This window comes from Vipera berus, assembly GCF_964194415.1.
Source record: "Vipera berus genome assembly, chromosome: 14".
Lineage (NCBI taxonomy): Eukaryota > Metazoa > Chordata > Lepidosauria > Squamata > Viperidae > Vipera > Vipera berus.
Window position 1 is genome coordinate 13,337,033 of NC_138217.1, and position 23,229 is coordinate 13,360,261.

The 23,229-nt window shown below is 49.6% G+C and overlaps 2 protein-coding genes and 1 long non-coding RNA gene across 5 annotated transcripts in view; 1 reads left to right on the top strand and 2 right to left on the bottom strand.

Annotated features, from left to right (window-relative positions):
• The window catches only part of CUX2 (cut like homeobox 2), a gene marked incomplete at its 5' end in the record, with an annotated part of 62,692 nt that extends 45,808 nt beyond the window's left edge, over positions 1-16,884 (top strand). Inside the window, 19 exons of the mRNA XM_081338910.1 lie at positions 2,460-2,576; positions 2,888-3,008; positions 3,524-3,600; positions 4,336-4,402; positions 5,341-5,389; positions 5,513-5,617; positions 6,157-6,348; positions 6,809-6,867; positions 7,145-7,193; positions 7,844-7,943; positions 8,639-8,790; positions 8,873-9,287; positions 10,530-10,631; positions 11,496-12,295; positions 12,374-12,533; positions 12,784-13,053; positions 13,819-14,007; positions 14,940-15,213; positions 16,009-16,884. Coding sequence (XP_081195036.1) covers positions 2,460-2,576; positions 2,888-3,008; positions 3,524-3,600; positions 4,336-4,402; positions 5,341-5,389; positions 5,513-5,617; positions 6,157-6,348; positions 6,809-6,867; positions 7,145-7,193; positions 7,844-7,943; positions 8,639-8,790; positions 8,873-9,287; positions 10,530-10,631; positions 11,496-12,295; positions 12,374-12,533; positions 12,784-13,053; positions 13,819-14,007; positions 14,940-15,213; positions 16,009-16,792 — 4,082 coding nt within the window. The 3' untranslated portion in view covers positions 16,793-16,884. The remainder of the gene's footprint in view (positions 1-2,459; positions 2,577-2,887; positions 3,009-3,523; positions 3,601-4,335; positions 4,403-5,340; positions 5,390-5,512; positions 5,618-6,156; positions 6,349-6,808; positions 6,868-7,144; positions 7,194-7,843; positions 7,944-8,638; positions 8,791-8,872; positions 9,288-10,529; positions 10,632-11,495; positions 12,296-12,373; positions 12,534-12,783; positions 13,054-13,818; positions 14,008-14,939; positions 15,214-16,008) is intronic.
• On the bottom strand, positions 15,280-16,591 carry LOC308674456. Its single transcript, XR_014027877.1, has 3 exons — positions 16,522-16,591; positions 16,150-16,298; positions 15,280-15,659 (listed from the first exon to the last, which is right to left on the bottom strand). It is a non-coding gene; the product is annotated as an uncharacterized lncRNA (long non-coding RNA).
• On the bottom strand, positions 16,764-22,777 carry PHETA1 (PH domain containing endocytic trafficking adaptor 1). Of its 3 annotated transcripts, XR_014027876.1 has the most exons (3): positions 22,313-22,777; positions 18,503-20,614; positions 16,764-16,796 (listed from the first exon to the last, which is right to left on the bottom strand). XR_014027876.1 is itself a non-coding variant. In XM_081338911.1 (2 exons), exon 2 carries the CDS (start codon positions 20,610-20,612, stop codon positions 19,785-19,787), a length of 828 nt encoding a protein of 275 aa, XP_081195037.1. In that variant the 5' UTR covers positions 20,613-20,614; positions 22,313-22,777; the 3' UTR covers positions 17,085-19,784. The 3 variants fall into 3 exon arrangements, 2 of the variants coding, with proteins under 2 accessions (XP_081195037.1, XP_081195038.1); XM_081338911.1 differs by lacking the exon at positions 16,764-16,796 and having other exon boundaries at positions 17,085-20,614; XM_081338912.1 differs by lacking the exons at positions 16,764-16,796; positions 22,313-22,777 and adding an exon at positions 20,921-21,144 and having other exon boundaries at positions 17,085-20,614.
• Positions 22,778-23,229: the final 452 nt, after the last annotated feature.

Consider the following 23,229-nt stretch of genomic DNA (forward strand, 5'->3'; position numbering starts at 1 on the left):
CTGGGTGTGTTTGGGAGGAGACCCTTTCAGGAACCACAGTTGCTCAGGGCAGGCAGTGGTTGGAGCTGCCTTAACCACAGACGACGTACGCAGACCTTTCTTAATGGGAGGCAGCTACAGGTTGTGGCCAGCTACAGGCAGAGGCAGAAAGCAGAGAGGATATTTTAAGAAGGAGCTGCCAGACCCAGTGGAGTCCAGTTTCTCTTTTGGAAGGCTGAACCGGGAACCCGTCGTGGCTACATTCGGGGGAAATAAAAAGAACTATTCCCATTCTCCCTCCTTCCAAGGATTTTCTCTCCTCCTAATAAACCGCTGAAATGTTAGAAAATGGGAGTTGGCCCAAAGCCGCCAGGCGGGCTCTCTGGATTGAACACGAATTTGAGTCCCAATCTCTTGGTCTGCTCCAGTTCTGGAATTGGATGTTCTAGAGTTTCCAAGGACATCCAGTTGGTCACTGAGAGAAGCCAGCTGCCACTCAGGAGCCGTTGACCTCATCTGGGAAGATTCGTATTCACGTCCTCACTGTTGGCCCTGCTACGGCTGCTTGCGACCCCCTAACTGAGAAAGGCTGGACCTCCAAGCCCCTTTGCTCTGTCCTCCAGTCAAAGCTGCTCCTTCTGCCTGTGGAAGACCTGGTGGCTGAAATTCCTCCTCATCAGTTGCACCTTGAAGCGTGTGGTTTAATGGTCCATATCGTTATCTTAGCCGCGAGATGTTATTAGCAGCTGTAAAGTGAGCTGGACTTTATTTTCTAGACGGCTCCAAGACCTGCTACGCTCCAAGTCCCCAACTGATGACCCACCACTGCAGCTGATAAGTCCACAAGGGGGCCCTCAGCAAGAGACACAACTGCCCTTTTATTGGCTCTGGATTTATGGTCTCCACTTCTCGGCACATCTTTGACCCTGGCAAGGAAGACCCCCTGAGTCCTCTGTTGGTGGCTCCCCATTTGAACAGCCCCCCCCAAGAATCAGACCAAGCTCAGACAAGGGCTGAAACATTTACGAGAACTTGGGAGTATTTAGATCAGAGGTGTCCCACCTTGGCCACTTTTAAGACTTGTGGACTTCAACTCCCAGAATTCTCCAGCCGGCCATGCTGGGAGTTGAAGTCCACAAGTCTTAAAGTGGCCAAGGTTGGACACCCCCAATTTAGGTCCTGTCACCTTGAATTGGTCAAACAATCCTGCATCTTTGGGCTGCAGAGGTCCATGGTGCCCGCCCAGCCAGAAGTCCGAGGCTCAGCTTTACAAAAATGGTTTTGCTGTAGATTTGGCTGATTCCCCCCCTTCCCCCGGTTTGGGCAAAGCTCGCCTCTCATTAAGAACTCTGCATTGATTTAAAAGAGATTTGATTGATTACTTTGCTAAATCTGCCGTGCATATGATTAAATCCGTAGCTGTGAGGAAGATGACATCTTTTTACCGTTTTTTGTTTTTTTTCACACAACCCTCGCTGCCACGCTTTAGGTTGAAAGCTGGAGGGAAGGAACCGGGCACAGAGTTTGTCCGTGGCTGAGAGAGCCACGTTCCAAAATTCCTTCTGTGGCACTGTTTCCATCCAACGGCACGTTTTGCCTATAATGCCTGTTTGCTTAGGCAGTGGTGGGCAGGTGTGTTTCCAAGAGGCCCCTTCCTCTCCCAGGGCAACCCACCATTATTAGCCAGAGTGCCTGGCTGGGGAGGGGCTCCTAACGCCTCCCAGACCAAGGTAATTATGCACTGACATAATTAACCCAGCAAACCCCATTAGGAAGGCCAGCTAAAAAAATGCATCCTTAATTATTTGTTGTGTGCATGCTAATGAGTCCATCTGCACTGCCATTGTACGACACAAAACAAATTAATTTACCAGCCCGGATCATTTTTAATAAATGTGAAAAAATGGGGCTGGTTTCTTGCTTCTTTTTCCGTTTCTTTTCAGATCAGGGTCAGTGGGGTGAGGGCGGCGGGAGCCATCCATCCCCTCAAGGTTGGGCTTCGGACCTGGCTTATCAACTCTGACCCCCGTGGGAAACTTTCCCACCATTATTCTAGGCTGAGGCCTACGGATTGCAAGAGAGAAGCGAAACCTGGCTTTGGGCTTCTATTTCAGGGGTGGCAAAAATGATTGAGAAAAAAGTGGCCTAGGCCTGTTGCGAGTCTGAAGTCCCCTCACCATTGTGTCCCCCTTAATAGGGCCAGGGAGAGCGAATAATACACCAATGTCTTATATAGACTTACAATACTTTTGGAGGCATTCTCTCTCTCTCTCTCTCTCTCTCTCTCTCTCTCTCTCTCTCTCTCTCTCTCTCTCTCTCTCTCTCTCTCTCTCTCTCTCTCTCTCCCATTTATCATATCTAATCCATCTATTCTCTCTCTCTCTCCCTCTCAAATAATGTTGAGCTTGACCTCTGGGACTTAGGGCTGCTCTGGAGGTGGGCCTCCAAGGTCACCTCTGCCTTTCTCCTCTTCCCTCCAGCAGACCCTCTGCCCACCCTTGAAGGGCGGCACCAGCCACTTCACTGCCTGGGCCCCGAGAAACCCCCCCTGAAGGAGCTGAACAGGCCCTGGAAGAAGGAGTTGCTGTTCCCCAAAGGTACCCACATGGTCCTAGTTCTTCCACTGACAGCATAAAGCAGCCAACTCCAAGGCACGTTGCTGCAGTACAGGGAGACGTTCAGAGAAAAAAAAACCTCCAGGGTCAAATGAGGGTCCATCAGTGCTTCAAGGCTGTGCTTGGAAGTGCATGGAGGAGTTTTTTCACTCTGTAAGCCTGGCAGATCCGTGGCCAATGATCTGTGGCCAATGATCTGAAGGAGGCAGACAGCAAGGAGAACTAGCTGAGATCTATCCAGCTTAGACCGATCCTATTGCTGATGTAGATTTCCCCTTCCCGTCCCCCCCCAGAGCAAAAAGAAGGAGTCCTCCCTTGTGGACTGGCAGTTTCAGAGGCCAAGTTTGCTGGGCTCGGAAGCAAAGCCTTGCTGACCGACTCGTTGTTGCAGAGAAATGAGGTGGAGAAGCAAAAGTACGTGAGTATGAGCCAGGAGGTGAGGAGGGGGAGGTAGAGGGGAGGGTGGTCCTCCTCAAAGGAAAATATAATTCAGCTCCATGGTCTACCTTGCAACAACATTTATGCTGCCTAAGAAGGAAGAGCCAATGTTACGTAAGAAGCACTGCTTCTTCCTCAGTGAGATTCAGAGATCGTGGAAAACCATTCCTCTACAAATTCATGTCACTGAGACCCAACTGTACATAATAAATAATAATAAAAAAATCTATGAATCAAACTCTGTCAACACTGGGCACTTTTCACAGATTTTCTTTGTGAACAAAACCCAACTTATCTTTTTAAAGAATTCAGGTATATCTCTAGACAGGCCTCTCCTTTTAATTCTTTCAAATAGAGGAAGTTCTCTAGATGTTTAGCAAAACCAGCCAAATTATGCAAACAAATTGGGAAGTATGGGAGGTTCCCTCGAGGGACCTCAGGCTGGGGGTGGGTTGCCTCATCAAGTCAAGGAGATACCTCTCTTATCTTAGGGGCCTTCAAGAAGCCCAGTTCACTTTGGCCAGCCGGCTGGGGGAAGCAGAAGAGAAGATCAAAGTCCTGCATTCAGGTACTTTTCATGATCAAGGGAGGCACAGCTGAAGTTGCCGGGGAGCATTTGCCGTGGCTTCCTCCTGATCCGTGTTAATTCTTGGTGGGTTCATGCCTTTGTAAAGCTCAGCATGGCACTTTCTCTGCTCCATTTAGCTCTTAAGAGAAAAAAAAACTTGTTTTTTTGTACCTGTTGAAAGATCGTGTCTTCACAGGGCCAGAGTCCAATTTTCTTTGCTTCTCTGTTGTCTGGCGTTTTCTCTCAGACATTGGAGTGATGGCCAACCTCTCTTTTTCCTCCAGTCTCTCAAATCCTTCCCTTTTTCATGATATCCAGCCCATATCTGAAATTAGCATTTGACTCAGAGTGGTTGAGTCAGCCTGCATGGAAGAGACAAAGAGAGTGCTCGTATTCAAAAGTTCTGGAAATGTAAACCACTGCTGCCTAACGAATGAAACGTATACCTTTGAGTTCACCTAGAAATGTTGGTCTTAACTGAACTCAACTAACTTGAATAAGGCTCACAATCTCTCTCAATCCATTGTCCTAAAAGAGAGCAACGCTAACCAGGATGGTTGGTGCCAGGCAAATGCCAGGATCCGTAGCCCATGGGTCTACAAATGTCTCCATTCCCCCCTAATTATCCAGTTTATGACTGAATATTTACTAGCCCTGAGTAACATTCTTTGAGCACAGTCCACTAGAAGAACATTTCTTACTCTCTGTTTTTATGTCCCCTCTGTTGCTGGCCAGCACTAAAAGCCACCCAGACGGAGCTGGTTGACCTGCGATGTAAATACGATGAAGAGGCAGCTTCCAAGTAAGTTGGTTGGTTTGTTCTGTTCTGTCAGATGTTCTTGCAGCTGATGGGTCAGGTTGTGAGGGTTGCCTGGTGTCTAAGTAGGAGAAATCTCTGATGAACACTTGAAAAGGGCTTCACAAATAAAGAAGCTTAAGAAATTGTAGAAGCTGGGGGGGGGAATGTCTGTAACACGTGTGTGTGTGTGTGTGTGTGTGCGCGTGCGCGCACGTGCTTGGTTTCTTCCTTCCTGCTTCCAAATATTTCCAGCATCCTCACTGATGTTTTGCCATGACTATGATCCCCAACGGTCTCTTCTCTCCTACGTGATGGTGCTAAGAACACTTAATCATATCCTACCAAAACAGATGGACTTTGATCCTTCTGGCACATGGCGTGAAATAACATTGACTTTGATCAAGACCGGGGCTCGTATGTGCTGAACGAGGAGGCACGGAAGGAGGACTGGGATGGACAGGCATTTTGCTGCTGGTTTCCATCCTTTTTCAAGGAGAGGAGAAAAAGGCCCCAGGCATTTTGAGGTCCATGCAGTTCCCACCACCCCACTATCTGACATTTAAGTCACCATGAAGCCAGATTTATTGGAAACTTAAACTAGGACAGACCAGAATCTCTGGATGTTGGTTTTTCCCATGACAATCTGAGGACCTCTTTTGTTTGGTTCATGCTTCTTTTCCCCTTAGAAACAAATGGTGGCATCTACTCCTAGTTTATTTATTTATTTATTTAATTGGATTTGTATACCGCCCTTTCCCAAAGGACTCAGGGCGGTTTACAGGGAATTAAAACAAGAAATACAATAATTAAAAACAATTAAAAAGATTATAACAGTCCCTGAAAGAGTAAAAACCCCCAATTAAAATTAAAATTAAAATTAAAATTAATTGCCTTTGTAGATGCTCTGGAAGTCAACCATAACTCTTGTCTTCTTGCTGTAGGACAGATGAAGTGGCCATGATAATGTCAAATCTTGAAAAGGCCAACCAGGTGAGCGACAGGCGGTCGTGGGGAGAGGGCTTTGGCTTACCAATGAAAGCGACTTAAAAGACTCGGGAAATGGACGGTTGGTGTGATGTTTCAGCCCAAAGTTCTGATTCTTCTCTTTTCTAGAGAGCCGAGGCTGCCCAGAGGGAGGTGGAGAGCCTGCGGGAACAGCTTTCCTCTGTAAACAGCTCCCTTCGCTTGGCTTGCTGTTCTCCCCAAGGACCAAGTGGGGTGAGGACCAGGAGGGGATCCTCATCAATCAAATGAGGAAAGCAGGCTCCCGTGGGAATTTCCAGAAGCACAAATCTTCCATTTCCAGATTCCTCACTCTACAAATTCTGGTTGCAACCAGCTTGATGCAGACCAGGCGAATCTAATGTTGAGAAACAATTTACATTTGGTGTTGGCTTCCAAGTCTTAAGCTAAGACCCCCATTTGCTGCTAGAGTCTTGTGTCTACTTCAGCACCTACTTCAGCTTTAGAACAGGGGCAGATAACATGAGGCCTCCAGACTGGTCTCTTGCTTGTTGAGAGAACAGAATCTTCTGCTGAAGCCTCCTCAGAAGTTGGAGATGACGCTAGGGCGGGCTTAGCAAGAAGTGAGGGCCTCCAACTGATCTGTTTTGGTGTGCAGATGTGTGTCTTTCACAAGGATGCATGAAGTAGCCTGTCTGGAATTGACCTAAACCGGGGTGTAGTCTTTGTTATTTCTAGCTAGAGAAATCCTCAAAATTAGTACATTTTTCCCTTGAGATGCCTTCTTTTTGCAGGATAAAGTGAATTATTCTTTGTGTCCGGGTCCACGGCTAGAGGCAGCCCTCGCCGCCAAGGATCGGGAAATTCTCCGGCTTCTCAAGGAAATACAACATTTGCAAAACTCCATGCAAGAAATGGAAGATTCTTCGGCCAATCAAATTGCAGACCTAGAACGGCAATTGGCAGCCAAAAATGAGGCCATTGAAGTGGGTATCATTTTTGTGGCATTATTTCCCCAAGAATTGGGTGTGGGGTGATTTAAATTAAAACCTTTCTCTTCACCTCCCTAAAGTTAAAAGAGAAGAGAGTCGGATTAATTTTCCAAGGGTTAAAATGGGATGGAAGGATTTGCCACCTGTTTTAATCTAGGCCAAATCAGCAATTAATATACTTTGTCCAATTACTTGGTTAAAGATGAATGCAGGGTGTTGCGAATAGGTGTCATTGTCTATAGAACACACACACACACACACAACATTTGAATAATATTTGAACTGAGTTAATGATATGCTAAGCAGTTCGATATATTTTGGGATATGTGGAAGAAAGCCGTGCCTTTCTTTTCGTGTTAAGATTTGTTTCGGGCCATAAACCTCTGCCTCTGAATAAGAATTTTTAAACATTTCTATTTGTGTGTCTCTCTCTTTGCACTTGTATATTCTTTAGAAGTTGGAAGAAAAGCTTCGTGCTCAATCTGATTACGAAGAGATCAAGACAGAACTGAGGTAGGGTTTCCCCTCACTTTGGGTTCTCACAAAGCTCCACCTCTCGGCAGGAGCTATTAGCTGATCTTGCGAGATTCTCGGTCCATCCTCAGAAAGTTAAGATCTAAATGGCCAGGCATTTCTCAGCCCTGTTCCCAGGAGAAGGAGAGGAGATCTCTCTGGATTCAGGGATCTGTCTGTGGGAGTGGAAATCCGACGTGGTCCAGGGCAAGGATGTCCTATCACCTGGACTCATCAGCTCTTTGCAACTCCTAATTTCCCCTCCTTTCTTCTGCAGCATTTTGAAAGCAATGAAGTTGGCCTCCTCCGACTGCAACCTGTCCCAGGCAAGTTGGAAACCTTCCTGACAGGTGCACACACCTTAGCTGCAGCCTCGATCAGGTTGTTCTGCAGGAAGAAGGAAAGGAAAGGAAAGGAAAGGAAAGGAAAGGAAAGGAAAGGAAAGGAAAGGAAAGAAAAGGAAAGGATAGACCCCGTCATTAAGAATTGAGAAGACTTTTGCCTGCAACCTGTCCACTTCAGTGGACAGACTAAATAATTCCTGAGGTTTTGCCGATCCTTGCTGGGAAAGATCTCTGTCCCTCCGTGGATCTTTTTAATTTAAACTCCTTGGATCCACCACCAGTCTTCCAATTCTTGAATTGGTAGTTTTCAGCCTTTGTTCATTTCTTGCATTTACCCCCTGCTATTCCACCAGATGGTACTGGGAAGAACAGGAAATCCACAGCCACGCGCAGAAACAGGAAAGTGGTACCCGGTCAGATGGCTGAACTAATTGCCACATTTTTAGGGTTGACTGGAACAAGTTGCCGCTTTCATTGAGTTACTTTTGTTGATGATCTTTGCATTATGAATAAGAGTATTTTTGGCTGATGGGTGCCTCGGGTGGCAAGGGCAGAACGTCAGGCTGCCACTTAAAACAAAAATGGAGAAAAGGAAGGAATTCTAATCCTTAGCCCTCTTATTTTGCATTTAGAGTATCTCAAAGCCCTCCGACGCACTCTTTCTGGGAAAAGATTCCTTCTACCCATCTCGGAAGTATATCTTGGAAAAACCAAACCTCACCACCAACCCTGGTAGGATGGCAAACGGATTGGGGGGGGGGAAAGATGTGTCAATGCAGAGAGCCCTTGTCCGTTAAGGGGATGGACTAGAACTGTGTTTCTTCAACCTCAGCAGCTCTCAGACAGGTGGACTTCCATTCCCAGAATCCCCCAATCAGCCATGCGTGGATTTGCGCATGCAGTAGTTTGCACAGATGGCTTAATAAATTAAAATTGCAGAAGGGTTAGGGTTTAAGGCAGGGGCCTTTCCAGTTATTTTAGAGCAGTGATTCTCAACCTGAAGAGGTCAGGACTTCAACTCCCAGAATTCCCCCGCCAGTTGAAGTCCGCACATCTCCGGTTGTCAAAATTGAGAAACACTGCTCTGAGCTGTAGGAGGCTTCCCAAGATATGCATTGGATTTCAATTCCCATCACTCCTGTGGGGATTGTCCAGTACTCTGTCCACTTATTCCCCTTCTATAAATCACTCCTATTGGCGGAAAGAGCTGTAAAAATGCCTTAAATCAATAAACCATGGGACCTTCCTTAGAAAAACCATGGGTGGACATTGGAGAGGGAGCCACTTCCTTCCTCCAGCTTTCCCAGGCTGTCCAATGTTCCTAGCTGCCCATAAACAAGGGCTCTCCAGGTCCCATCATCCCCATCCGGCATGGTCCAGGGAAGCTATAGTTGGTGTGTGTGTGTGTTCCTCTCTTTGGTCTCTAGAGGAGGATCCCTCGGAAGACGAATCGGTGAAGGACTCCATGGGCCCCGAGCAATCTTACGTGTCTCCCCAGCAGCTCCTGCACAACCCCAGGGAAGACTCCACCTCCCCTCCGCTGCTCCAGCCCCTGCTGGCCCCCACGGTGGCTCCGGAGGTACTGGGGATCTGTGCATTGGCGTCTCCGGGGCCAGGCTGCTGGCGAACCCCGAGCCTGAGACTCCCTCTCCCCACCACAGATGGGCCCCCCAGGCTACAAGAGCGAGAACAGCAACACGGGCAGCTTCCCCTCCGCCTTCTATGCCGCCAAAGGGCTGGTGCTGCCCACGAACCCCGGCCTGGGCAACGACGGGAGCCCCCCAAGTGACCAGTCGGAAGGCAGCAATCCCAGCTCAGCCGATGAGGAGCAACTGGACACGGCGGAAATTGCTTTTCAGGTGAAGGAGCAGCTGCTGAAGCACAACATCGGTCAACGAGTCTTTGGACATTACGTTCTGGGCCTCTCACAGGGCTCGGTCAGTGAGATCCTGGCCCGGCCCAAGCCTTGGCGCAAGCTGACCGTCAAAGGGAAAGAGCCCTTTATTAAGATGAAGCAGTTCCTCTCCGATGAGCAGAATGTCCTGGCGCTCAGAACGATCCAGGTGCGGCAGAGAGGTGAGTGGTCCAGGTGGGGAACCCGCTGGGGTGGGAGGTGATGGGTGCTTCTGGGGGAGGGGGGGCAGGAACCACTTTGCACAGGTTCAACTCCTCCTCCTCTGAAACCAAAGTTCTCCCTGCCTTCCTACCTTCTCTGTGATCTCCTAAGCCAAGACCAGCCAGCTGAGATACATCCTCTTCAGTTTGGGTCTCTCTGGGGCTTCTCTCCTCCGTGCAAATGTTTGCGGGTGAGCTCCTTGTGGACCTGGACCTCTTCAAGGCACTGTGCATTCTGCAGGCTGAAGAAAAATAATATTAGAACTGAGCCAGGCTCAAAGATGGTTATACAAGAGGCTTCTCTGCAAATTAAGTGAGTTTTAATTAAGATAATGCTGCTACCACTAATTGACTTGAAGTAGGATATAGCTCGATTTTGGAGACCCACCAAATGCACACAGCAAATCTAAGAGGTTGGCCCAACAAAACATGTTCTCTGAGAAGCTTGATTTGGGACTGAGGGTTAAACCATTGGAGCTGTCAACAGGACGTCTTTCATAGCTCCATTTTTCAAAACCTCCAGACCAGTCACACCACATAATTCAGAACCAAAATGACTTCTGTTTCTCTTTGGGGGAAGGTTGCAGCTCAACCGGTCCAATGTGGCCTGCAGAAGTTCCCATGGTCAGCCCTGGCATTTTAGGGAGGGCTGGGAACACCTTCTGTCTCAGTGGAGACAACCTTTGGTGCCTTAGTCCCACCAATTGGTCTGCCAGAGAAGTTGCTTTCTCCAAAAGAGAGGTCTACGCCTACAAGGATCCTGTTATAATATTTATCATTTATGGGAGAGTTTGAAGCTTTAAGGGACTTCCTAGATGGCCTCCATATTTCACCCAGGCTATATGGACCAATCTTGCAACTGCATTCAACCTGAAGCCCTGGAGACCCACCCGAGGTTCTGCAGAAGTAGATGGACCAAGGCTCTGATACAAGCCACATACAATCTGGGCTTCAGTCTTTGTGGCAGATTCTTAGCCAAGGATAAGAATTGCTCCAGGATTATTAGGATTTTCCTTTCCTGCCCTCTCCCATTCCTCTAGCCCAAGGCCCAGATTCCCTCCCTAAGGACAAGAGATGTTTCTTCAGACAGGAGCTTATTTAAAAAAGAGGGTCCCTGATATCCCTACGTAATTCCTTGACTTTAAGTGAATGGAGTTGTTCCAGGTCAGAAGATATTCTTCGCTATTCTCTCTCTTTGATCAGGAAGCATTACGCCAAGGATTAGAACTCCAGAGACTGGTTCAGATGACGCCATCAAGAGTATCTTAGAGCAGGCCAAAAAAGAGATTGAGTCCCAGAAAGGAGGTAAGGGGCCCATGGGGATGGGGGAGGCCTCTGGGGACACATTTTGCCCTCTGAAATTTAAAATTAAGGGGCTGTTGCCCAGATAGAAAGGTGAGACTTGGTTGCTTTAAGTTCTTCTTAACTTTGGCTGTTGTCTTCTGCCCTTAATTGGATGCATTTTTAAATTCTTCCTTAAATAAATTCTTACTTCTCTCTTGATAAAATAAGGGGCAGTCTTTAAATATAGTAAGCATTGCAATAACTAACTCCCTTTCCTTGAGTCAGTTGGAATTAAGGTGTCGTCTGCTGCCCTCTGCTGGTTCCTTTTATATAGGAATTCCGCAACCTATCCTGCGGTTAGTAATAACAAAATAATTCTGTGTACAAGCAGAGGTGGGCCATAAAAGCTCAAAAAAGGCATTGCGGGGTGGGGGGAGAGTATGTGCCTTTCAGTCAAAATTCTCTTAAATTCAAATTGATGTAATTGACAGCTTTTTATTTCATTTGCGTAATTGACGCCCCTACGTCATCAGCATCAATTCGCAAATGATTTCAATTAACTGAAATGATGGGGAAAAGTCAATTGCATTATTAGATGAATGAAGTCAGTGGTCTGGACTGCTTCAGAAACTGTGGATTCTGCCCATTTGAAAAGGATCGTCCGCAGAACCTGAAGTTGGGTTGCAAGAGTCACAGTAGTCCATCCAAAGGAGCAGAATTGTCTGGAGAAAAAAGGGCTATACTTGACCCCAGGGGTTGCGTGGCCCATCCTAAGACATCACAGACACAAAGTAGCTCCCATGAAGTAGCTCCTGTTGATTTTGGTTCGTGATGACTTGGTGGGACTCCATCCCACATTCTTCTCTCTTTTGCCCTGCTCCATAGGAGAGGCGAAGAGCACCTCCATGCCCCAGGTGGCCACCAACGGCGTCAGCACCAGCAACTCAGAAGACGCCATCAAGAACATCCTGGAACAGGCCCGCCGTGAGATGCAAGCTCAGCAACAGGCCTTGCTTGAGATAGAATCCGGCAGCCCCGGCCAACCCATCTCCACGCCCTCCCCTGCCGAGCCCTCCCCTCTGCCCTCCCTCAGCCAGAACATTGTCCGTGCCTACATCAAGCAGGAAGAAGGGAGTGGGCTGGGCCCCAACACCAGTGGCGGCAGCAGCAGTCGTGTGACTCAGACCCCTCTGGCAGTGCTCTCCCCTGCAGCTTTTGTGCAGAACATCATCCGCAAGGTCAAGTCTGAGATTGGGGACGCTGGCTCCTATTTTGACCAGCACTGGGCCTCCGACAGGAACCTCCTCAGCCGGCCCCTCACCTCGGTGTCCCCCTCCCTCTCTTCCTCATCCAGCTACTCCAGCATGGCCAACGGTCGAGTGTGGCCACGAGGTGAACCTGGGGACTCTGGACTGAATGAGGAGGACTTGCCCACCTCAGAAGATGAACCCCATCGGGTGTTAGAAGTAAAGTCAGAAGGGGTGGGTTCAGACGCCCAAGGAACTGGGCGCTTGTCTTACTACCCCTCCTATGTGCCGAGGACTCTCAAGCCCACCGTCCCCCCCTTGACCCCAGAGCAGTACGAGATGTACATGTACAAGGAAGTGGACACCTTGGAACTCACACGGCAAGTCAAGGAGAAGTTGGCCAAGAACGGGATCTGCCAACGCATCTTTGGGGAGAAGGTAGCTCAATCGTCAGTCGTGAGGAAGCCAGGTTAGCTGGCTTGCGAAGGGAGGTCAACATTCTCTCCTCTCCTTCAGGTGCTGGGGTTATCACAAGGCAGCGTGAGTGACATGTTGTCCAGGCCTAAACCGTGGAGCAAGCTCACCCAAAAGGGACGGGAACCGTTTATCCGGATGCAACTTTGGCTCTCCGACCAGCTGGGCCAAAACATCAGCCAGCAGGCCAGCCTGCCTCAGGGTAGGCACCTCCGTCCTCTGCAGCCGTAACCCCCCAAACCTTTGGCCACCCTATTTATTGTTCTCCTGCAGTGCCTTTTAGCTATTTAAATCAGTTATGGTGCTGCAAAGATGCCCTCACAAGGGCTGTGGAGGTCTTCTCCAATCTTGGAACCAATTCTCCAATTATTATTGGAAAATAATCATTCTTATTTGACCTCATGAGCTCCTCCCTCCCTCCCTCTCTCCCTTCTTTCTTTTTTCATTCACAGCCAGCCCTGGAGAGTCTCAGTCTTCTCCTTCCCCGCCAGCCAGTCCTTCTGAGCGAGAAAAAAGTCCACGGGAGCCCCTGAGTCTTGCCCTGGAAAGCAGCAAAGAAAACCAGCAGCCGGAAAGCACAGCCGGCTCCTTGCTGAGTGGCAAAATGTGCCCCAACCATCACAACTCGGTTGGCATTCAGGAAATCGTGGCTATGTCCCCCGAGTTGGACACTTACTGCATCACTAAGAAGGTCAAGGAAGTCTTAACCGACAATAATCTTGGTATGAAGCAACAGGTGGTCCTGTTCCCAGTAGCCTTGTGGGGGGGGTGTTTCCAAGAGAATTGCCTTGCTCTATGATGGAGGCCAAGGAGATGTTTCCACCAGGAACCTGATCAGACATTATCCTGTCCAGAAATTTCAGGGATCGAGGACTTCATAGCCATTTGCTTTAATGAGTGAGGCATATTTTGCAGTCTCCTAATGGCAACTTCTCCTCTGCCAATTTAGTGTGGTGGAGATAACTAAATTAAAAACCGCCAGGCAGAAGGAGGCCATCTAATTAGAATACACGTTGGGGTCCAGCACTGAGGACGTACTAAAAGCTCTTGAGGGGTTTCTCTCTTCCAGGGATACCGCTAATCGTTATTTGTATTTCTGTAGTATGTTCCCAGAGGGATTATGATGGGAATTAGGTCAGGGACTGAGAAGGCTCTATCCTTCCAGAGAAACAGGTAATAATTGGAGGTTTAAATTGAGATCCTCACCATTGTGGTTGGGTGTTGATTGTAGAATTCTTCTCCTTATCAGTTGGAATTAGCCCGGAGTAAAATTTTAACTCCTGCAGGACAAACTCGGTCTGCTTCTCCCCAATCCTTTGGAAGAGTGAGAAGGCATTTTCCGGTACTCCCTACATGAAAAAGCTTGAGGCCAGGCTGTGTATAAAAAGAACCAAATTTACCCCCAACTTTTAAAGGGCTTGATTAAATTAAAATGACAAATTTCACACATAAACTGCAGCCTGTTTCCAATTTCTCTCCTTGGTTAGGTCAGCGTCTTTTTGGAGAGAGCATCCTGGGCCTGACGCAGGGGTCAGTCTCGGATCTCCTTTCAAGACCCAAACCGTGGCATAAGCTGAGTCTTAAGGGAAGGGAGCCGTTTGTCCGCATGCAACTCTGGCTGAACGACCCTCACAATGTCGACAAGCTCCGGGACATGAAAAAGTTGGAGAAGAAAGGTGAGACGCCCTCGTTTCTCACATTCCTGGCATGCAGTGGGGGAGAGAGATGCGCCTGTAGTGGGTCGAGTGTCACGTCTCCTCTGGAGATACTACCTGAGGGGGTGGAGCTACACCCACCACAAATCTTAGTTGATCCCCTTCCAGTTGTTTAAGGCAAGGGCCAAGAGAGCAAGGTTGTGTCAATGACTTCCTTGGGTTTCCTGCTTGCCAAAAAAGGGATGCTGCTCACGTGAGGCGTCTGTCAGTGACTGGCCTTGTGGTTATTTTGTGATGACTGGTCTACAAGTAAGCTCACCTTCTGCCACGATTAATTTCCTATTACTTCTGGCACTCAGCTGCTTGCCAGCAGGCGAGGCCTGGTGTATTCTTCCTCCCTCCCTTTGGTGCAGTAGATTTTATCTTTCCATGAGCAGCTACTGATTACAAGTAGTAGTCCTTGACTTACAAGTTCATTTAGTGACTCTTCAATGTTACAACGGCACTGGGAAAAGTGAACTATGACCCGTTTTTTGCACTTAAAACCACTGCAGCCTCTGCGTGGTCATGTGATCAAAATTCAGACGCTTGGCAACTATATTTACGACAGTCGGGTCCCAGGGTCACGTGATCCCCTTTTGCAACGTTCTTACCAGCCAAGCCAATGGGGGAGCCAGATGCATTTAACAACTGTGTCACTCACTTAATCACTGCAGTGACTCACTTAACATCTGTGGCAAGAATAGTCGTAAAATGGGGCAAAATTCACTTAACAAAGGTCTCACTTAGCAACAGAAATGTTGGGCTCAATTGTGGTTGTAAGTCGAGGACCACCTGTATTCCATGGATCTGTGGCAACGTCTCGGAAGCCACAGCCAGATTGGGATTTATAAAAGTGAAGACGTGACTTCCCCTAAAATGCACAGCTTCCTCTGATTTTCTCCCATCTGTAGCCTATCTGAAGCGTCGTTACGGGTTGATCGGTGCGGGCTCAGACAGCGAGTCTCCCAACCCTCGTTCTGAGTGCCCCAGTCCCAGCCTTCAGCTGCAAGACCTCAGCCTCCTGCAGATCAAGAAGCCAAGGGTGGTCTTGGCTCCAGAGGAGAAGGAGACCCTGAAGAGGGCCTATCAGCTGGAACCCTACCCCTCCCAGCAGACCATCGAGCTGCTCTCCTTCCAGCTCAACCTCAAGACCAACACGGTGATTAATTGGTTCCACAATTACAGGTAAAAAGCCTTGTGCCGCCTCTTGTGTCAGACCCCAAGAACCAAGAACGGCAGGTGGAATTACTTTAGTTTCCTTTATGCTTCTTCACCTTTAGACAGAATCTTGCCGGACTAAAGCAACAATTTGCAGAACTATAAATATACTCTGGGAACCGCTAGGGAGGAGCCATTGTAATCTCTCTGCGTCAATTCTTCATGCTTGGCTGCCTCTTTGTCCTTTGCAAAGCAGTCCCTCTCTCCTGGAAATCCAGACTACCTTCCACCACACTTCCTGGGTCTTTAAGATTTGCAGCAGACTGGGTCAGATAGTTCACGACAGACAGATAGTTCACACTGGTTGGAGGTGAAGGCAGCCACAAAATCTTCTAGGCTCCTAGAGTATTAATAGTGGTTTCACAATTGCAATTTTGGCCTCACCCTCAGATTTTTCTGCTCTTGATAAAAACCTGTAACTTTCAGGAAAAAAACTATTTTTTCTATATCCATATAATGGCTTTGTTTGCATAACATACTTACGGCTAGTAGTAAATCATTTTTCTGCCTGCAAATGCAGAATCATGGGCAACCCAGCAAAACACGCTAAGCCACAAAGAAGCAGCCAAGCTTGAGCCATGCTAAAAGAAGACAGCCCATTGGTCTTTCCCCGGAGGGCTCAGATGTGTTGGGCAAATCCAGTCCAGGAGTTGAGGCAACTCAACCTCCTGAGCTACATTGGCCTAGTAGTGTTTATCTTTCTTGCCAATGTTTTGGGATCTCCTGTGGATGCAAGAAGCCCATGGCCTTTTTCTTTGGCAGGTCTCGGATGCGCCGAGAGATGCTGGTGGAAGGAAGCCAGGACGACACAGACGCAGAGCAGAGCACGGCCCCCGCTGGCCCTTTGGCCAAGGTGGCCCAGCCCCAGAGCCCTGACTCGGAAGGGGAGGACCACAAACCCACCTTCAGAAATGCTGAGTGCCAAGGAGAAGGCAAACCGCTGGTTGAAATCAAGGAGGAGCAGCTGGATGCTGGCGACAAAGATGACCGGGTCAGCAGCAGAGACTCCTGTAGTCCGGAAGGCGAAGTAGCGCCCGTATCCGGATCCAGCCCTGGGGAAGACCCGGAAGAGTCCAGTCGAGTGAGCCCACACGAAGCTCCCAGCCTCACCTGGGCCAACACCCTACATAGCAATGCACACCTGCCTGAGAGCCACGATTATCCCAGTTTCCATAACCCTGGGGAGACCAACAGCCACGAGAGGTCCCCCTCGGACCCCGTTAGCTATAAATCCACCTCCGAATCCTCCCGTTGCAGCCTGGAAGTTTCTCTGACCTCTCCGTCTGCCTCCTCCTCGCCGGGACTCCTGATGTCCGTCTCCCCCATCCCATCCTCTTCAGCTCCCATCTCCCCCTTGCCGGTGAGCAGTGCAGCCACCAAAGGGCAGAGCGCCAGTCCGGCCGCAGATATGGGCAGCGTGCCACCCAGCGCAAAACTGACTACGAACATCCAGCGGCGGAACGAGAAAATGGCTAATCTCAACAGCATAATTCATCGGCTAGAAAGAGCCGCCAACCGCGAGGAGACTCTGGAGTGGGAATTTTGAAGGGCTAAATGGGGAAAAAAGAAAATAATCAAAACCGAACACCTAAATTATGTTTTCCGTGTTCTAAACTCCACAGAACGTGTGGACAAAGCAGGGAGTCCTAGCAGAGTGTATAGAGGGGAAAAAATCAGATCTATAAATATATATATATGAACACACATATACACATATTTTATTAATTTCATCAAGTCTAAGGAAGAGACAACAAAAAAATCAGCTGCATTTTGTCGGATCCGAGAGATAGTTGCTTTCTTAGCTCCTGAAGGTAACCTAAAACTGACTTTGGGGGGTTTTAAATGTGAAAACAGACACACAGGAACAGAGAACACTTTTAGAAGGAAAAAAATATTAAAGTAATATTTATAGACCTCTTTTAGATATTTTAATAAAAGGAAACTTTGGAATTTATTAACAGCTCAAGCTGCTTTGATATTAAGATAGCTATAAACTGTATCAGTTGTATCATTAAATGCCCACTGAAAGTCTTGTAGTTTGCCACTGGATGAGATTAAAGAAAAATAATTAAATTTTAAAAAATATGAACCTTGGCTCATTGATCCAAGCCATCAAGCAGCACTATGAGACTGACCAAAATGTTATGAAACTTTGATTGGCAGACTCTGCGTTTGTCTGTAAGACGTCACGTTATGACAACCTGTCAAGAAACTTTGTCTTATAGTCCACGAAGACTCTAAATTTGGAACCCGCGGTGCCATCTTGAGTCTGCTATTTAGCCCGAGTGGTATGTTCTCTTCATTTTATTTTTTTCTTTCTTTCTTTTTGGGGCAACACAGGAAAAAAAAGAGGTGTTGCATGCTGTTGTATGGAAATATGCTTTCAAGAGCCTTGTTGAACAAGATGTACCCCAATTCCAGAGAATGACTTTCTCCTTTACAAAGGGGCCATCCAGAAAGGGGTTTTCCCACTTAAAGGGGGAAAATGCAAATCAAACCGTCTGTTAGGCCAGGGAAGACTTTAAAGAGAATTACGACTCCTTTTTTTAAATGCATAAAAACAGTCCCTTAGCTCAACATTTCAGCTTTGGAGAAAAGCAGATATTTTGACACATTCGCCACAGGGAGCACTAAACTAGAATAGTGGCTATAAAATGCTTGCCCCCTAGAGTAGTGGCAAGTAAATTTAATAAATAATAATAGCATCTTGTGCAATTCACCCTCCAAAGCTTGGAGAATAGGCGAAAGTTACACTCAGGCTCCTTCTCCTTCTCCAAAGGCCTGGATCCCTCTTCCATGCCAGAAGGAAGGATGCAAATAGCCAGTGTGGTAGGAAGCTGTTCCCAGATTATTTATAATTCCCATCCATTTATCTCAAAACTAGAGTAAGAGCTGATGGGACTCTAGCAGGTTTCTTCCTTCAAGGGAAGTATTCCACCAGAGGTTTTCCTAATTTGAAGAGACCCCAACGGCCGCCGCCGTGACTTCTCCAGCTTTTAACTGAGTTGAGTGATCTCCTCAAGCTTTTCAGCCTGCTGTTGATTTATTCCCCCAGATGTGATGAACCCTTTTTGAACCTGATTTAAAAATGGGGAAAGAGAAGTCGCTCACCTTCCCCACACCCAAAAAAATGTGTTTTGCTCTCCCACGATGAGCATTTTTATCAGAACTGAAAGTATTTTATACATTTAATGTTCCTTATTTCATCCAGTTTGGGCTATCTGCCCACCTAAGCAAACCTGGATGTGTCACTTACCTTAGAAACCCCCTGAACAAATTCAGCTTCTATCTATCCAAATGAAATGTGGAGTTGGGTCCATGAATTCTTCTTCACCAAAGGCTCGAGATTAATTTTAGTGGAACAGGATTTGGGTTGTTGTTGGTGGGGGGTTTTTTTTGTTTTTGTTTTAAACTAAGCACTTACGTGTTGGTTCTCCACCCTGGAAAGCGACCGGCTGCATTTGAAGCCGGCGAGATGCGTCGGCCCCTTTTTTTCTAGGCTCCTGTACTGTACTTTGAAACAATTTCTACAAGATTGACTGAAGTTTGTTAAATACTGAAAAAAGGCCTATTACGTTCTGTAAAGAGCCGCTAAAAAGGAAAATACAGACATTCTAATAACAACTTGGCTCGATGTCTGTTTATTGCGTTCAAGGCTTGGGCCACCTAGTTAACTCCTGTCCTGCGGAGTGAATAAAGCAAATTTTCCAGGGAAAACAGCTTTTCTCTCTCCATTGTAAACCGTGAGGTGGTGGCTGAAGAAAATGCTTACAAGGGGTGAGGTGAAGAGATGGAACAAGCAGGCTACAAGGGAGACTGTTTCAGCTCCTTCGTTTCCTGATTGCAAGAACAGACCCCGCCTGTCCTTCGAGAAGACCCAGGCCGCATACATGGACCTCGCCGCCCGATTCCCAGCCTCCCAACAACCCTGTGAGATGGTTTAGGTTACAGGACTGAGCAGCAGTCTCCCCTGATCTTGTCCCCACTCTTGAACTACACACTACACACCCACAATTTCTTTTATGGAGATATCCTCCTCCTTTAGCTGAATTGGACCACACGTTCTCCTGTCCTCCTGGAGAAGTCATCCAGCCAAGCCCAACCACTTCCATGGTCCTCCAGTTCTTCTGCAGATCTCCTCCTCCTCCTCCCTCTGCGCGTCCAGGGATCGAAAGAGGCTCCCGGCTCACTTCCGTCAGTTTGCCTGCTGGGGCTGTGAGTGTCTCCAGAGGAAAACCGTGTCTGATTTCCATCAACATCTCAGCGTGATCCCTTAACCGTAGAGGTCTCCAGGAACTAGGAAGCGTTGCCTGCTGAGGAGGGGGGGTGTTTGCAGGCGGGGGGGGGGAGGATGTGAGCTGGCACCAGCCACGACTTTTCCATGAATCACGGAAGGGTGCTATCGGCAGACCAAAGTCAAAGTTCCCAGCAGCTGCCTCTGCAAAAGACGACGGCGCTGGTGGCTTGTCCAAGCGTGGCTGCCTTTCAGCCAGTTCAGCTTTTCCAGGAGGCGCCTCTCCACCCCGGGGTGGGGGGTGTCAAAGGCTGCTGTCCTTATCCTTCTGACCCTCCAGCCAAGCCTTCTGCAACTCAGCAATCTCCCGGCCGTACCAGTCATGCAGTTGGGAAAAACACACAACGCTTGGAGACACAGGGGTGTCCGAGTTCGGGCTGCTGGAGCTGCTCGGCAGGGACCGTCTCCGAGGGGGCAATGGGGGTGGCTTGAGCCCCCCATCGTAGCTCTTGGCCCCGCTGGAGGAGTCTGTCTCTCTGCTGGCAGGAGACAAGCTGGCCGAGGCTTCCGAGTTATTCCATAAGGCGCAGCCGTTCTCTTTCCCGGGGATGCAAACGGGCAGGGCCGGTTTCTCGTGAGGCAGAACAGCCAGTTCCAAATTGGGAGCCGTTTTGTTTTTCCGATAAAGCAGCCGCCGTCTCGGCCCCGGCTGGGCGCCCGGGAGGGCCTTCTGCATCTCCTCCAGCTGCTTCTCCAGCTCCCTCACCACCAGGCGCAGGTAGCCAAAGCTGGCCCTGGAGAGCGCCTTGACCCAGCTCTCCATGGCGGCCTGGCTCTCGGCCGCCAGCACGTAGGTGCGGGACTTGGGGCAGTCGAATCTGATGGCGAAGGCAAACTCCTCGGTGGCCTCGCACAGCTCCACCGTGCAGCCCTCCAGAATGATGACGCCTACCGGCTCCCGGCTCTCCCGGTCCTCGAAGTAGAAGAGCATGTTCCCCCTCAGCACGAACCAGCGCCGATGGTAGGCCGTGTTGCGCTCACCCTTCTTGTGCAGGAAGCCGGCGTTGTCAGCCGGAGAGGCGCAGGTGGCGTAGAAAGACAGGCTCCGCTCGTTCAGCTTCATGGTGGGCATCCCTGGGAAGGGAAAGCGAGAAAGGGGGGTGGGTCCCTGCAGCCCCCATCCACACCAGGTGGGAAAGGGGCCCTTTGGGTTCTTGCAGCCCCCAAATGGCTGCATCTATAGCATGTTTCTCCACCTCGGTCAGTTAAGGCGTCTGGACTTCAATTCCCAGAATTCCCCAGCCATAGTTGGCTGGGGAATTCTGGGAGTTGAAGTCCAGATAAATCCTAAAGTTGCCACTCTTTCTTTCCTCCGCCCCCTGGATTCTTTCTAGGCAGTTTGTCAACAACTAAAACTCAGTGGAGCAAAGGTGGATTTACCAAATTCAAGGAAGTTGACCACACAGCCCCAGCAGAGTCCTGTTTGGGATAGTGGTTAAGGTGCTGGCCTAAAAACCAGGAGACCGTCAGTTCTGGTCCCGCTTTAGCCATGAAAATCATCGGGGTGACTTTGGGGGAATCGCTGGGAGACTGTGAATTCTAGTTCCACCTTCGGCATGAAAGCCAGCTGCGGGACTTTGGGCCAATCCGACTTTGGGCCAATCCCTCTCACAGGGTTATGAGGATAAGAAGAGGAAGGAGAAGCATATTCAGTAGGTTCACTGCTTTGAGTTACTTAAAAGTAATAAGGGGAAATAAATAAATCCAGGGGCCCCGGCCAAGGAGAGTGACAGGCTCATGACTAGGAGGGGAAAATGTGGCTGGCGGTGATTCCACCAAACCTCACAAGGGAGCCAAGCAGAGCCCTGGTCAGCCACTTCCCCCCTCCGGACCATTTAAAAGAAGGTCCAACCATTCCTGTCCGCCCAGGACTCAGTAATTCTCCTGCTTGCCACCCACACTTATCCTGCTGTTGAGGTAAACTCGGGGCAAGAGTTTGAATGTCAACTTAACTGTTTGGAAGCAGCCACCTTGTTGATACTTGCAGAGCAACACGTGCCAGCCTGGCCTGGCACGGAGGCAGGAAACACACCAGGCTGGCCGTGCACCCACCTCTGAAGCCCAAGAGTCACCAAGGGGGGCAGCCCTCAAAACCGGCCCTGTTCTGATTTTGGCCCCGCTTGCTGGAAATGGGATGAAGAAAACCAAAGCCAGCTCAGAGGAGCGGGGGGGGGGATCTATTTATACATAGACGGGGCATTTGTCTGTAAACTGGCACGGCTTGAGGCCGGGGGGGGGGGGGCTCTCCGCAAAAGCCTCTGGACAAAATCGCTTCAAGGATGGTGTATCAGTCGGGAGAGCCAAGGGTGGTCTCCAAGGAAGCAGCAGCCAAGGCGCCCCCCTGGGCTGGGGGTGGGCAGAAGAGGAGCCCCTTCCCATCCAAGCCCCGCCTGGCTTGAAGCTGGCGGGGCTCTATTCTGGGAGCCCCCCCCCAGAAAGAGGGGCAGACGGGGGCTTTTCTGCAGAAATCCCCCCCAGCATGGCTCTTCAGACGGGGCTCTCCCTGCAGCCCCCACCGACCAACAACGCTCGCTGGGATTGGAGAAGATTGGGGGGGGGCGGTTAATGGGCTTCTCTCCCTGCCGCCCCCTCCCCACACACACACTTATTTTGCAAGGAGCGCATTTGGCCTTTTTTGGGGGGGCTTCTGGCCTGCAACCTCGGCCGAGCAGAGACCCTCCTCCGGTGGGCGCCCCCGGCCCTGGGCTCGGCTCGGCTCGGCTCGGCGCGCCTCGGCCAGGCGGGGGACGGGACGGGGAGCCCGGCACTCACCTGCCCGCCTCCTCGGGGGGCTCCCCGGCGGCTTCAGCCCCCGGCCCGGCGGCTGCCTTTGTCCGCGGGAGCGCCGCGCTCTGCCACGACCGGGCGGCGCCTCCGCCTCCTCCGCCTCCTCCTGCGCTGCTCCCGCGCTCCTCCTCCGGCTCTCCCAGGTGGAGGCTGGGCTGGCCTCGCCTCTGGCCGCCCCCGGCCTTCCGCTTCCTTCCGGCCGGCCCTGGCGAGCCCCCGAGTGACCTCCGCGAAAGCCCCGGGAGGGGCTGCATGGGGGCTTCAACTGCCAGACTCCCCAGCCAGCCAAGGAAGCAATAAAGGCTCCGCGAGAGAGAAAAACTCCTTTTTGCTTTTGCAACACAGGGAGTCAGTCCTCGTGTTAGGACCGCAATAGAGTCCAACATTTACGTCACTAAAGGAAACATTTGTTACGTGAGCCTTGCCCCCTTTTACGACTTCTCTTGCCCGTACCACCGATTCCGTCTACCGGCAACAGACCTATCTCTTGCAATTATTACTCTATTGCGGCGCTTCCAGGCAGGCCACAGAGATTGTAGCTGCAAGAGGTAGCCTCAGCAGCTAATCCGGGTCTGAAATGTGAGATCCCCAAATACGGAATCGAGTCTAAATGTGTGAATGCGGCCACACCAGGATTATGCTAAGTCTCCAGGCAGGGCAAACGAAGCCATATAGAATAGGCTCCTCCAACAACTTTAGGACTTGTGGACTTCAACTCCCAGAGTTCCTCAGCCACCCGATACAGAATATCCCTTCGACGGGCTCAAGGTAGTTATCGATCTGGCCACCGGATGGCGCTCGAGCCACATTGTATTCATTCGCAAGGGCACTTTTAAGGGCCGGCGTTCCTCTCGGAAGGCAAAGGGCCTTGACGGTTGTTTTGCAATACCTTTTTTTTCTCT

What these genes read in the sequence shown, in the direction of transcription:
- PHETA1 (XM_081338911.1), bottom strand. Translation starts at nt 20,612, where the DNA reads ATGCCCACCATGAAGCTGAACGAGCGGAGCCTGTCTTTCTACGCCACC.